Source organism: Mustela nigripes, chromosome 15 (genome assembly GCF_022355385.1).
Source record: "Mustela nigripes isolate SB6536 chromosome 15, MUSNIG.SB6536, whole genome shotgun sequence".
In the NCBI taxonomy this organism is placed as follows: Eukaryota; Metazoa; Chordata; class Mammalia; order Carnivora; family Mustelidae; genus Mustela; species Mustela nigripes.
In genome coordinates this window covers 27,870,761-27,884,749 of record NC_081571.1, presented here as the reverse complement: position 1 = coordinate 27,884,749, position 13,989 = coordinate 27,870,761, and the positions used below count along the sequence as shown (strand labels likewise).

At 37.3% G+C, this 13,989-nt stretch overlaps 1 protein-coding gene across 2 annotated transcripts in view; it reads right to left on the bottom strand.

Annotated features, from left to right (window-relative positions):
- The window catches only part of CPB2 (carboxypeptidase B2), a 56,055-nt gene that overhangs the window by 33,124 nt on the left and 8,942 nt on the right, over positions 1–13,989 (bottom strand). The window contains exon 2 of one of the 2 annotated variants that reach the window (XM_059377454.1): positions 2,217–2,292. The exons of the other annotated variant lie outside the window; for it this stretch is intronic. Within the exon in view, the coding sequence (XP_059233437.1) occupies positions 2,217–2,292 (76 nt within the window). The remainder of the gene's footprint in view (positions 1–2,216; positions 2,293–13,989) is intronic. 2 annotated transcript variants of the gene reach the window in all.

Here is a 13,989-nt window from a genome sequence, read left to right as displayed (position 1 = left end):
AAAAGACATTTCTTGGCCACTGGTCACCCGTCACCATTCACACATGAGGCAGTGGAAACATTTTTCTTGTTGGGGGCTTGTTTTACTTCTTCTCTGCAACCCTCGTTTCTAAAGAGGGCCTGGGACATACAGGGTTCTCAATAGATACTTGAGTATTGAATAAATGAGTGAATGAACATATTTATGACCCCACTATATAGCTGGCTGTGTATGTCAGATGTGTAAAGGAGAAATGAAATTCTGTCTAGAGAGAAGGTTAATCATAGTAATCATGTGTTGATCTTCTTTAATAAAATGTCCATGTCCCTGATATTATTAACCTTTTCTTTCATCTGATTATGGATTTTGGGCAATGCCTTCAATAACATTTACATTGTTTTTCTATTTTACTGTGTTTTTCCTGAGCACTTTTATACTCCTTTCCTTTGACCATTATAATTACACTTTGCTATGGGCTCAGCAATTTTTAGTTTTTTTCATTGTTATCATTTCATTGGAAAGAGTGAAGAAATTAATGCTCGTAGCTTACTTTTCTAAAATCATACATGTAGGGTGCCTGGGTGGCTCAGTTGATTGAGCAACTGTCTTTGGCTCAGGTCATGATCCCAGAGTCCTGGGAAGAGTCCCGCATCGGGCTCCCAGCTCCATGGGGAGTCTGCTTCTCCCTCTGACCTCCCCTCTCATGCTCTCTCTCACTCTATCTCTCTCTCTTTCTCAAATAAATAAATACAATCTTTAAAAAAAAATCATACATGTAGGAAGGGGCAGAACAAGAACTAAAATTCTAAATCTCTGAGGCTTCCTCTGGCCATCATGTGGTGACATGAACACGCACCACTCAGTTCTGTGGAGAGGAGCATCGCTGAGTTCCTTTCACAGCCCCTGCCCATCTTGATCCACTGGAGACAGGGGCTGTGCTGCTCCCAGGCTGTAGCCAGCCACTGACTGAGAACCAAGGGTGGATTCTTGCAGACCATTTCTGCAAGATCTGGTTTTCCTCCTCCAGGTGACTTTAGCTTAAGGACGCCCCACTGGTCTAGCCAAACCTTCATCAGAACTGCCCTCAGTCTAAAGAGTCTCCATTTCTGCACAAGCGTCAGAGCTCTGTCATGGTCTGAAATTGCCCATTGCTATCTCCGGCTTCCTCCTCTTCTTCCATCACAAGCATCCTCCCCTAATCCTTCCCTGGCATCTTTAATCTGGTCTTGGTGTCTGTTTCTTGGAGAAACTTCTCTGGCAAATAGGGAGCCATCAGTTTTCTACCATGGTCTTAGCTTTCTACACCTTAAGCATTCTGGGGATATGGGACCCAGGGATGAAGATTTTAATAAGGGTTCCCTTGTGGTTTTGATACTTATTCCTTTTACAAACCATTGTCTTATAAGCAGAGTTCTAGTGGACTTCTGTTATCACAACAGCTTTGTAAGTACAGACTTTTATTCCCAAAATACTATTATGAAATTGGCTGAAAAGCCAATAACAAAAATGAAGTTCTGATTTTAGTGACCAACAAAATCATGGATTATATAAAGAGGGAGAAGGCTTTCAGAAGAGGGGTTGAAGGGTGGCTGGGTGGCTGAGTTGGCTGAGGGTCCAACTCTTGACTTCAGGTCGGGTCACAATCTCAGGGTCATGAGATTGAGCCTTGTGTCACTCTCCGTGCTGGGTGTGGATCCTGCTTAAAATTCTCTCTCTCTGTCTCTTCCTCTGCCCCTCTGTCCTGCTTGCTCTGTCTCTATCCCAAAAAAGAAAAAAAAAAAAAAAAAAGAGGGGTTTATACCAGCTATGTGAATCAGACAACATAGAACAGAACATGGTACACGAAATTTCCATCTAGTGAAGCTAATATACAGCTAATCTTTGAAGACTGTGGGGGTTAGGGTGTCAACTCCCATGCAGTTGAAAATCTGCATATAACCTTTGACTTCCCCAAAACTTAACTACTAATAGCCCACTGTTAATTGGAGCCTTACTGATAATATAAACAGCTGATGAACATGTATTTCATGTGTTGTATGTATTATATACTGTATTCTTATAATAAACTAAATTAGGGAAAAGAAAACGTTATTAAGAAAATCATATGGGAAATACATTTACAGTACTATACTATATTTCTAAAAAAAAAAAAAAAAATCTGTGTGTAAGTGAATCCCTGCAGTTCAAACCAGTGTTATTCAAGGGTCACCCGTAAAGATAAATGAGGGAGAAATTACCTCATATGTTGTAGTAAGATTCTGTAGAATCTGAACTTGCCTGGAAGTTTTAGGAAGAGCAGATAAAACCTGGCCACTAGGAAAAAATAAGACAGAATTTTGACGTTAAATAAAAAAAGTGAAAATGAGATAAATTATACTGGGAGGGGCTTTGAGGTAATTGCGAAGAAAACAAGCTTTAAATGGTAAAAGAGGATTTTGCTACAGACAAAGTGTTAAAAAAACATATACTTGCCCATCCTTTCTGTTCCTGAGCAGCTGCCAAATCAATAACTCTCTTGAATGGGAATACTTACTTCTTTCTTGTGTGTGTGTGCAAGCGTGGGTATGTTTTAATATTAAAAATTAAATATTTAAGGGCACCCGGGTGGCTCAGTCATTAAGTGTCTGCCTTCGGCTTGGGTCATGATCTCCTTGGATCGAGCTGCACATTGGGCTCCCTGTGGCAGGAAACCTGGTTCTCCCTCTCCTACTTCCCCTGCTTGTGTTCCCTCTCTCACTGTCTCTGTCTCTCTCTCTTTCTGTCTGTCTCTCTCTCTCTGTCAAATAAATAAATAAAATTTTTTTAAAAAATGTTAAAAAATCAAATATTTAATGCATAAGGGAATATTTACATGAATATTCACTGATTAAATAATAAAATGAGTACCTGGGAACCCATTATGCCACTTAAGAAATCCAATGGTTTTGGGTGTCCTTGAAGCTCTATGTGGCCCTGTCTCTACATAACCAAGATGTCAGAAATAGACTTGAGAGTAACAATTACCAAGACAATAACTAGGTTTGAGAAAAACGTTAATGACTATATAGAATCTCTAAGGGCAGAAATGAGACCCAATCAGGACAAACTTAAAAATGTTATGAATGAAATGCAATCTAAGTTGCATACTCTCAGTGTAAATGAGGCAGAAGAATGAATTGAGTGAGATAGAGGATAAGATGATAGAAAAGAAGGAATTTGAGGCAGCATGGGAAAAATAAATTAAAACCCAATGAATCAAACTGCAACATCAGTAACTTAATGAAATGTTCCAATATAAGGATTTGGGGGACCCTAAGGGGGTGAAGAGAGAGAGAGGTCTTGAAATATATTTGAGCAAATCATAGATGAGAACATCCTTAAACGGGAAGGAAACAAGCCTTCATGTCTAAGAGGCAGAGAGGACCCCTCCCAAGATCAATGAGAACAGACTGATGTCATGACATATAACAATATAATTTGCAAATCTTAGATCTAAGGAAACAATCTTGAAACTGGAAAGGGGGAAGAGATTTCTTACGTACAGGGGGAGGAACGTCAGATTAATGTCAGACCTGTCCACTGAGACCTGGCAAACCAGAAAGGGCAGGCAAGACATATTCAGGGCACTAAATGAGGAGAATATGTTGCCAAGGATACTTTATTCGGCAAGGCTGTCATTCAAAACAGATGGAGAGATAAGAAGCTTCCAAGACTGGCAGGAGCTAAAAGAATATGTGACCACCAAGCCGGCCCTGCAAGAAATATTAAGGGGTTTCTATAAAAGGAGAAAGACCCCAAGAATGATATAGAGCAGAAACTTAAATAGACAATTTATAGAAACAAGGACTTCACAGGCAACATGATGACAATAAAATTGTATCTTTCAATAATCACACTCAACGTGAAAGGCCTAAAGGCTCCTATGAAAAGGCACAGGGTTGCAGATTGGATAAAAAGACACAACCCATTCATCTCCTGTCTATAAGACACATTTTGAACCTAAAGACACATCCAAACTGAAATTGAGGAGATGGAGAAACATTTTTCATGCCAATGGACCTCAAAAGAAAGCAGGGTAATAATTCTTATATCAGACAAATTAGATTTTAAGCTAAAGACTATAGTTAGAGATGCAGAAGGACACTATATCATGCTTAAATGGTCTATCCAACAAGAGGATCTCACAATTGTAAATATCTATGTCCCCAACATGGGAGCAGCCAACTACATAAGCCAACTGTTATCCAAAATAAAGAGACATATTGATAATAATATGTTAATAGTATGAGACCTCAACACTCCACTCTCAGCAATAGACAGATCATCTACACAGAAAATCAACAAAGAAACAAGAGCTTTGAATGACACACTGGATCCGATGGACTTCACAGATATAAAACAACAGAATTCATTCTTCTGGAGTGCACATGGAACATTCTCCAGAATAGACCACATGCTAAGTCACAAATCTGGTCACTATTGATACCAGAAGATTGAGATTATTCCTTGTATATTCTCAGACCATAATGCTTTGAAACTAGAACTTAATCACAAGAAAAAATTTGGAAGGAATTCAAACACTGGGAAGCTAAAGATCATCCTGCTTAAAAATGTTTGGGTCAACCAGTAAATCAAAGAAGAACTTAAGGGCACCCAGGTGGCTCAGTTGGTTAAGCAACTGCCTTTGGCTCTAGTCATGATCCCAGAGTCCTGGGATTGAGTTCCGCACTGGGCTCCCAGCTCCAGGGGAGTCTGCTTCTCCCTCTGACATTCTCCCCTCTCATGTTCTCTCTCACTCTCTCAAATAAATTAATAAAATATTTAATTTTTTTTATTAAGCCACCAACTTTATTTATTTTTTTTATAAACATATATTTTTATCCCCAGGGGTACAGGTCTGTGAATCACCAAATTAATAAAATATTTAAAAGAAAAAAAAAAGAAGAACTTAATTCATGGAAACCAATGAGAACAAAAACACATTGGTCCAAAACCTAAGGGAAACTGCAAAGGCAGTCCTAAGGGGGAAATACTTAGCCATCCAAGCCTCTCTCAAAAAAATAGAAAAATCCAAAATACACAAATTAGCTTTATACCTTAAAGAACTGGAGAAAGAACAACAAATACAGTGTCAGTCATATATAAGAAGAGAAATAATTATGATTAGAGCAGAGATCGATGAATTAGAAACCAGATATATAGTAGAGCAGATCAAAGAAACTAGAAGCTGATTTTTGATAGAATAAATAAGGTTGATAAACCACTGGCCAGACTTACCCAAAAGAAAAGAAAAAGGACCCAAATAAATAAAATCTTGAATAAAAGAGGAGAGATCATGACTAACACCAAGGAAATAGAAACAATTATTAGAAATTATTATTAACAACTGTATGCCAATAAATTAAGCCAAGTGGAAGAAATTGGTGCCTTCCTGGAAACCTATAAACTACCAAGGCTGAAACAGGAAGAAATTGACAACCTGAATAGACCAATAACTGGTAACAAGATTGAAGCAGTGATCAAAAACCTCCCAAAAAACAAGAGTCCAGGGCCTGAGGATTCCCTGGGGAATTCTACCAAACATGCAAAGAAGAAATAATACCTATTCTCCTGAAGCTGTTTCAAAAAATAGAAACTGAAGGAAAACTTCCAAGCTCATTCCATGAGCCCAGCATTACCTTGATCTGAAAACCAGGCAAAGACCCCATCAAGAAGGAGAATTACAGGACAATATCCTTGATGAATATGAATGCCAAAATTCTCAACAAGATCCTAGCTAATAGGATCCAACAATATATTAAAAGATTATCCAGCATGACCAAGTGGGATTTATTCCTGGGATGTAAGGGTGGTTCAACATTCACAAATCAATCAATGTGATAGATTACATAAATAAGAGAAGAGACAAGAACCACATGGTCCTCTCAATTGATGCAGAAAAAGCATTTGACAAACTACAGCATCCTTTCCTGATTAAAACTCTTCAGAGTGTAGGGATAGAGGGAACATTCCTCAATTTCATAAAAACCATCTAAGAAAAGCCCATAGCAAAAATCATTCTCAATGGGGGAAAGCTGAAAGTCTTTCTCTTCAGATCAAGAACATGACAAGGATGCTCACTCTTGCCACTATTGTTCAATGTTGTAGTAGAAGTCCTAGCAAAAGTAATTAGATAATAGAATAAACAAAAGGTATTTAAATGGGCCAAGAAGAAGTCAAACTCTCTCTCTTCACAGAAGACATGATACTTTATGTGGGAAACCCAAAAGACCCAAAAGACTGCAAACTCTAAATTATTAGAACTCATACAGCAATTCAGTAATGTGGCAGATACAAAATCAATGCACAAAAATCAGTTACTTTCCTATACACTAACAATGGAACTGTAGAAAGAGAAATTAGGAAATCAATTCCACTTACAAATTCCATTTATAATACTAGAAACCATAAGATACCTTGAAATAAACCTAACCAAAGAGCGAAGGATCTATACTCAAGAAACTACAGAAAACTTATGAAAGAAATTGAAGAAGACACAAAAAGATGGGAAAACATTCCACACTCATGGATCAGAAGAATAAACATTGTTAAAATTTCTAAGTTTCCCAGAGCAATCTATGCTTTCACCACCATCCTGATCAAGATACCAATGATATTTTCCAAAATTCTGGCACAAACCAGTCCTAAAATGTGTATGGAACCAGTAAAGACCCTGAATCACCAAGGAAATATTGAAAAAGAAAAACAAAGCTGAGGGCATCACATTGCCTGATTTCAAGTTTTATTACAAAGCTGCGATCACTAAGACAGCATGGTATTGGCAGAAAAACAGACACATAGATCCATGGAACAGAATAGAGAGCCCAGGATTGGACCCTCAACTCTATGGTCAACTAATATTGGACAAGGCAGGAAAGAATATCCAATGGGGGGGAAAGAAAAACAGTCTCTTCAATAAATGGTGCTGGGAGAATTTGGCAGCTATGTACAGAGGAATGAAACTCAGCCTTTCGCTTACACCATACCCAAAGATAAATTCTAAATGGATGAAAGATCTCAATGTGAGACAGGAGTCCATCAAAGTCCTAGAGGAGAACAAAGGCAGTAACCTCTTTGACATTGGCTACAGTAACTTCTTTCAAGACACATTTCCAAAGGCAAGGGAAACAAAAGTGAAAATGAACTTTTGGAACTTCATCAAAATAAAAAGCTTCTGCACAGCATAGGAAATAGTCAACAAAACAAAGAGGCAACCCGCAGAATGGAGAAGATATTTGCAAATGACACTCAGGTAAAGGGCTGGTATCCAAGATCTATCAAGAACTTCTCAAAATCAATGCCCAAAAAACAGATAATCGAGTCAAAAAAATGGGCAGAAGACATGAACAGACACTTCTCTAAAGAAGACATATAAATGGCTAACAGACACATGAGAAAATGTTCAACATCATGAGCTATCAGGGAAATTCAAATCAAAACCACAATGAGATACTACATTTTACCAGTTAGAATAGCAAAAATTGAAAAGAAACAACAAATTTTCAAGAAGTTACGGAGAAGGCACCTGGGTGGCTCAGTTGGTTGAGCAACTGCCTTCCGCTCAAGTCATGATCCTGGGGTTCTGGGATTGAGGACCACATTGTGCTCCCCCTGCACTGTGGGGAGCCTGCTTCTCTCTCTCCCTCTGCTTGCAACTCCTTCTGCTTGTGCTCTCTCTCTCTCTCTCTGTCAAATAAATAAGTAAACTCTTAAAAAAAACTTTATGGAGAAAGGGGAACCCTCTTACACTGTTGGTGGGAATGCAAGTTGGTACAGCCGCTTTGGGAAATAGTGTGGAGGTTCCTCAAAAAGTTAAAAATAGGATTATCCTATGACCCAACAATTGTACTACTGGGTATTTACCCCAAAGATATAGATGTAGTGAAAAGAAAGGCCATATGCACCCCAATAACATCAATGTACACAATAGCCAAACTGTGGAAGGAGCCAAGATGCCCTTCAAGAGACGAATGGATAAAGATGTATATACAATGAAATATTACTCAGCCATCATAAAGGATGAATACCCCACATTTGCATCAACATGGATGGAACTGGAGGATATCATGCTAAGTGAAATAAGTGCAATTATCATATGGTTTCACTTATTTGTGGAACATAAAAATAGCATGGGGGACATTAGGAGAAGGAAGTAGGGAAAAACTGAAAGTAGGGAAATCAGAGGGGGAGATAAACCATGAAAGACTATGGACTCCAGGAATCAAATTGAAGGTTTTAAAGGAGAGAGGAGTGGGGGAATGGGTGAGCCCAGTATTAGGAGGGCACGTATTGCATGGAGCACTGGGTGTTATACTCAAACAATGAATCACAGAACGCTATATCAAAAACTAATGATACACTGTATGGTGACTAATATAACACAATAAAAATTATAAAAAATAATATTTCATTGTACATTGTATTCCATATGTAGCATATAGGTATATACTGTTATCTTCTTTATCCATTTATCTATTGAGGGACACTTGGGCTGCTTTCATAATTTGGCTATTGTAAATAATGCTGCAATAAACATAAGGGTGTGTACATCTTTTCAAATTAGTGTTTTCATATTCTTTGGGTAAATACATAGTGGAATTACTGGAGCATATGGTAATTTTATTTTTAATTTTTTGAGGAATCTCTATAGTGTTTTACACAGTGGCTGTACCAGTTTACATTCCCACCAATAGCACATGAGTGTTCCTTTTTTACCATATCCTTGCCAATGCTTACTGGTTTTGGTTTTTATTTTAACCACTCTGATAGGTGTGAGGTGATATCTCATTGTGGTTTTGATTTGCATTTCCCTGATGATGAGTGATGTGGAGCATTTTTTAAATGTGTCTGTCAGCCATCTGTATGCCTTCTTTGGAGAAATGTCTGTTCATGTCTTCTGCCCATTTTTAATTGGATTTGGGGGTTTGTTTGGGTTTCTACTTTTTTGGTGTTCTGTTGTATAAGTTCTTCATATATTTCTGATAGTAAACCTTTATCAGATATGTCATTTGCAAATATCTTCTCCCATTCAGTGGGTTCTCTTCTAGTTTTTTCTTTTGTCTTTCTTATTTAAGTTTTTAAATCCGTTTGAAAATTATTTGTTTGTGTGTAGTGTAAAGAAAGAATTGAGTTCCTTTTTTCCTTCTTAGACTCATTTATTAATCATTAATACTTTCCCCAGGGATCAGCTATGCCAATTCTGTCATGTATAAGTTTTCGTACTCTTTGGCAGAAACAATGGTAGTTCATCACATCATTTTTCATTTCTGGGGATAGACAAAGAAACCACATTTCCTAGCCTTCTATGAAGTTGTGTTGAGACCACGTGCCTGAGTTCTTAACAATGGAAATGTGGGAGGAAGAGATGTGCACAGTTAAGAGCAGGCGGGGGTCTTTATGTGCTATGTGCTCTCTTACCCTGAGACTAGAAGCAAAGAACCCCAAGGAGTTGCAATAGGGAAGCAGCCCAGATTTCCAGCTTGGAGGAGAGGGTGAGAGAAAGCCAAATGGGTTCATTAATTGGTGATACAAGTGAGAAAGAAACCTCTGTTGTGGCAAGTCAGGTTATTTCAGGGCACATTAGTTATAAAGGATAATCAAGGATTACCCTTACTGATGTGGGGTGGTCTATTTCTTGGATCTTTTTCTTTTTCTTTTTAAAAATATTTTATTTATTCATTTGATAGAGACACAGTGAGAAAGGGAACACAAGCAGAAGGAGTAGAAGAGGGAGAAGCAGGCTCCCCGCTGAGCAGGGAGCCTGATGCAGGGCTCCATCTCAGGACCCTGGGATTATGACCTGAACCAAAGGCAGATGCCTAATGGCTGAGCCACCCAGGTGCCCCTATTTCTTGGATCTTTTTATGTTCCATGGTTTTACTTGTCTATCTTTGGGCTGAAACCATTCATCTATGTGATCGTAGCTTCATATTAAAACGTAACAACTTATAGGATAAACTCCTGCTTCCCCTCTCCCTTGTTTAGTTCTTTTTAGACATTTTCTTGGTTGGATATTTTGCTTTTCCAAGTAAATTTTTAAAATCAGAGAGGAAAAAAATGAGACAAGAGGAAACCAGAGAAGACAAACCATAAGAGTCTCTCAATCTTAGGAGACAAACTGAGATTTGCTGGAGCGGAGGGATATAGGGGATATGGTGGCTGGGTGATGGACACTGGGGAGGGTATGTGTTGTGGTGAGCACTGAATATTGTGTAAGACTGATGAATCACAGACCTGTACCCCTGAAACAAATAATATGTTACATGTTAATAATTGAATTTGAGTTTTTAAAAAAATCAGCTTGTTATTGTTCCATGAAAAATGTTTGGATTTTGATTAATATTATTAAATCAATAATTTGGGAGATTTGACATTCTCCTGATTCTGAGTACCTTATCATTAATCCAATACATTTGTCTACTGGTTTAGGCATTCTTTAATAACCTTCAAAAAATTTTATAATTTTATCCATAAAAATATTACATATTTTTATATTCTAGCAAATCTCTTTTTTTCTTTTATAAATAGTGGTTTTTAGTATTTCATCTCTTAGTTCGTTCTTGTTGAGGTATAGAAACAAAATAAATTTTTAGATATTTATTTTCTATCCAGGTCCCTTGGAAGTTTTGATCATATTAATGTAGATACTTTGTTGTTGTTGTTTTTCTTTGCAAGAAATCATTACAATTGCTCATACTAAATTTGGTTCTTTCATTTCAAAGCCTGTGGAATTTTTTTCTTGCCTGACTCTATTGACTAAGATCTGCAGTACAGTGTTGAAAAGAAGTGGAAATAAAATGTATGATGCATAATTTTTAAGAAAAACTTTGGTAATGTTTCACCATTACAATGCTTGTGGCAGGGTTTGTAGGTGCTTTTTATCAGGGTGAAGAAGTTTCCTTCTACTCTGCTATAAGTTTTTATAAGGAATGGATGTGGACTTAATCATATATTTTTATGATTTTCTAGTTTTCTAGCTTCATCTCTTAATGTGATGAATTACATCAATAGATTCTTTTTAAAGTTGACACCTGGTTTAATTTGTTTTCTCACTTTTGCTTTGTCATATTTCTTTCTACCTTATAATGCTTGCTAGGGCCATAGGGGATGCTTAGCAATTCTTGGAAAGCCAAGGCAATAGATTGGTGTGAATCAATGTAGATTGACTTTATTTTTACATACCACCTAATCAAAAGGGAAAGAATTAATTAATTTTCTTATACATGCAGCTCTCTATCCATTTTTGCAGGTGAGGGAGATTTGGGTAATAGAGAATGGGATCAGTAAGGTGAGGAATTGCAGATATATGTGGAATCTGTTAACAGTGATGGCATTCTCAAATTTCTAGTATACCTCTAAGTAACTGTTTTATTTGAATTAAAATTAAGCTATATTGGTGGCATTTGCCAGAGGGGGCCCATTTTTAACTTAAGGAATTTTTTCTTTTATTTTTAGACAAATATTATCCTTGAAATGAGGGATAAATATTATTTTAATCACAAAGAAAATATTTTGTTCTTTATTTAAAACGAATCTTAGGGGCACCTGGGTGGCTCAGTGGGTTAATGCCTCTGCTTTCGGCTCAGGTCATGATCTCAGGGTCCTGGGATCGAGCCCTGCATCGGACTCTCTGATGGGCAGTGAGCCTACTTCCTCCTCTCCCTCTCTCTGCCTGCCTCTCTGCCTGCTTGTGATCTGTCTGTCAAATAAATAAATAAAATCTTTAAAAAAAAAAAAATGAGTCTTAACAGGTGCCTGGGTGGCTCAGTAAGTTAGGTGTCTGCCTTGGGCTTACATCATGATCTCAGGGTCCTGGGACAGAGCCTCCCATCAGTTTCCCTGCTCAGCTGGGAGTCTGCTTCTCCCTCTTCCACTGCCCCTCCCCCTGCTCATGTTTTCTCTCTCTCTCAAATAAATAAATGAAGTCTTTTTAAAAAATTAAAATAAATAAAACTAATCTTGGACTTTGGGGTGACCAGGTGGCTCAGTTAGTTGAGTGTCTGACTCTTGATTTCAGCTCAGGTCATGATCTCAGGGTTGTGGGATCTATCCCACATCAGGCTCTGCATTGGGCATGGAGCCTGCTCGAGATTCTCTCTCTCCCTCCCTCTCTCTCTGCTCCTCACTTCCCTGCTCATGCTCTCCTTCTCTCAAAACAAAACAAAACAAAAAACAAAACAAAACAAAAAAATCTTGTACTTTGCTTTTAGTCAAGATGGAGAAACAAGAACTAGGTTTACTCCCCTGCCAGAAATAAATAAAAAACTGGACCCTCTCTCTCTATCTATATATTTAATAAATTGAGTATCAGCAACATGATGACCAGATACAACATTGTATCCTAGATTAGATTCTGAAACAGAAAAAGGACATTAGTGGAAAAACAGATGAAATCCAATAAAGTCTAGAGTTTAGGTAATAGTAATAGTGTTAATCATGTTGGATTTTTAGTTTTGACAAATATAACATGGTAATGTAAGACACAAACAGTAGGGGAAACTGAGTGAGGAGTATTCAGGAACTCTCTGTAATTTCCTGCAACTTTTCTGTAAATCTAAAAATATTCCAAATAAATTTTATATTTAAAAAATATAACAAGAGCTCTGGAAGTACAGAAGAGGTTATGACAACTTATGCTTGTCATTATTAGCAAAAGATTTATGGAAGAGATGATTGAGTAAATTAGAGTATGGAAAGACCCTGTGGCAGGAGACAAAAAGGCACTCTTGGGGAAATAGCAAACTGTCTGTTGTTGCCAAGTGGAATATGATAGTAGCTAAACAGAAATTAATTGGCTCTCCTCTAGAGAAGATTTTGAATGCACATTGAGAAATCTGGTCTTTATCTTGTAGGCAGTTAGGAGTTAGGAAAAGGACATCACTTGTGATTTATGAGAATAACTTTGACAGCAGAATGGAGGGTGGTTTTATTTTAGAAATCCTGATTAAAAGATTTAAATTCTAGAAACAAGCCTATGGAGTCTTGATTTTCTGAAAAAGGAAAGACTGACTCATAGAAAAAAGATACTAGGAAATTTTATGTCAATCCCTGGTACAGTTTCAGTGTACGTTATTCAACCAGTGCTTAAGGAAATATGTCCAAGGGTAGTTACTGAAGGATCATTCATAGTAACAATACCTGGAAACCACATAAATGCTTCTCAGTAACAGAATTATTGAATAATGGTAATGTCTGCACATTCCAGAATGCTTTGTGGCCATTATAAAGAATGGGTTAGATTTGTAACAATTAACCTGCCAGAGATTTACATGATGTTCTAAGAGAAAGAAGCAAGATATGAAGAAGTTTTTAAAATATTACCCCATTTTAGTGAAAAAAATAAATAATAAAGAAAAAGGAAAGTCATATGTGTTGAAGGCAGGAGAAAAGTGATGAATGAATAAGCAGCACATAGTTAACATCGATTTGGGTGGTGGGGGATGGCTGTTAAAAGACTGGGTAGGTAAGAGAAGTGGGGGAGGAAATAAGATTGTTTTTTTAAAAGGACTCTATAGTTCCAATAGAAGATCTGATATTTGACAAATGTAAAATTACACAAGGGTGTATATAAATGTATAGAGAAACACAGGAAAGAATGATCACCAAAATGTTAATGACATTTCCTCAGGGTGATGAAATTTCAGTGTTTCTCTCCCCAGTTTTATGCTTTTCCATATTACTGATTGACCAAGAAGAACGCTTATTTTCTTTAATCAGGGGGGAAAACTATTACAAAGTTACTCTGTGAAAAAGCCACTGCCAAGCATCTTAGACTGCTGATGACCCTTTTGCTAGAACATCCCTTGTTGTTTTCAAATGTTCTCTGAACCCATCAGGGGAATATAATGGGTTTTCTAGTCTTTCATAATATTTTCATTCAAGCATGTCCTGTTCTAGGAATTTTTTAAATTTTTTTCTTTCATCTGCCATAATAGCTCTGACATTTCTAGTTTACTAAATGTAGGCCACGGTTTTCTCTAAGCTTCCAAAAAA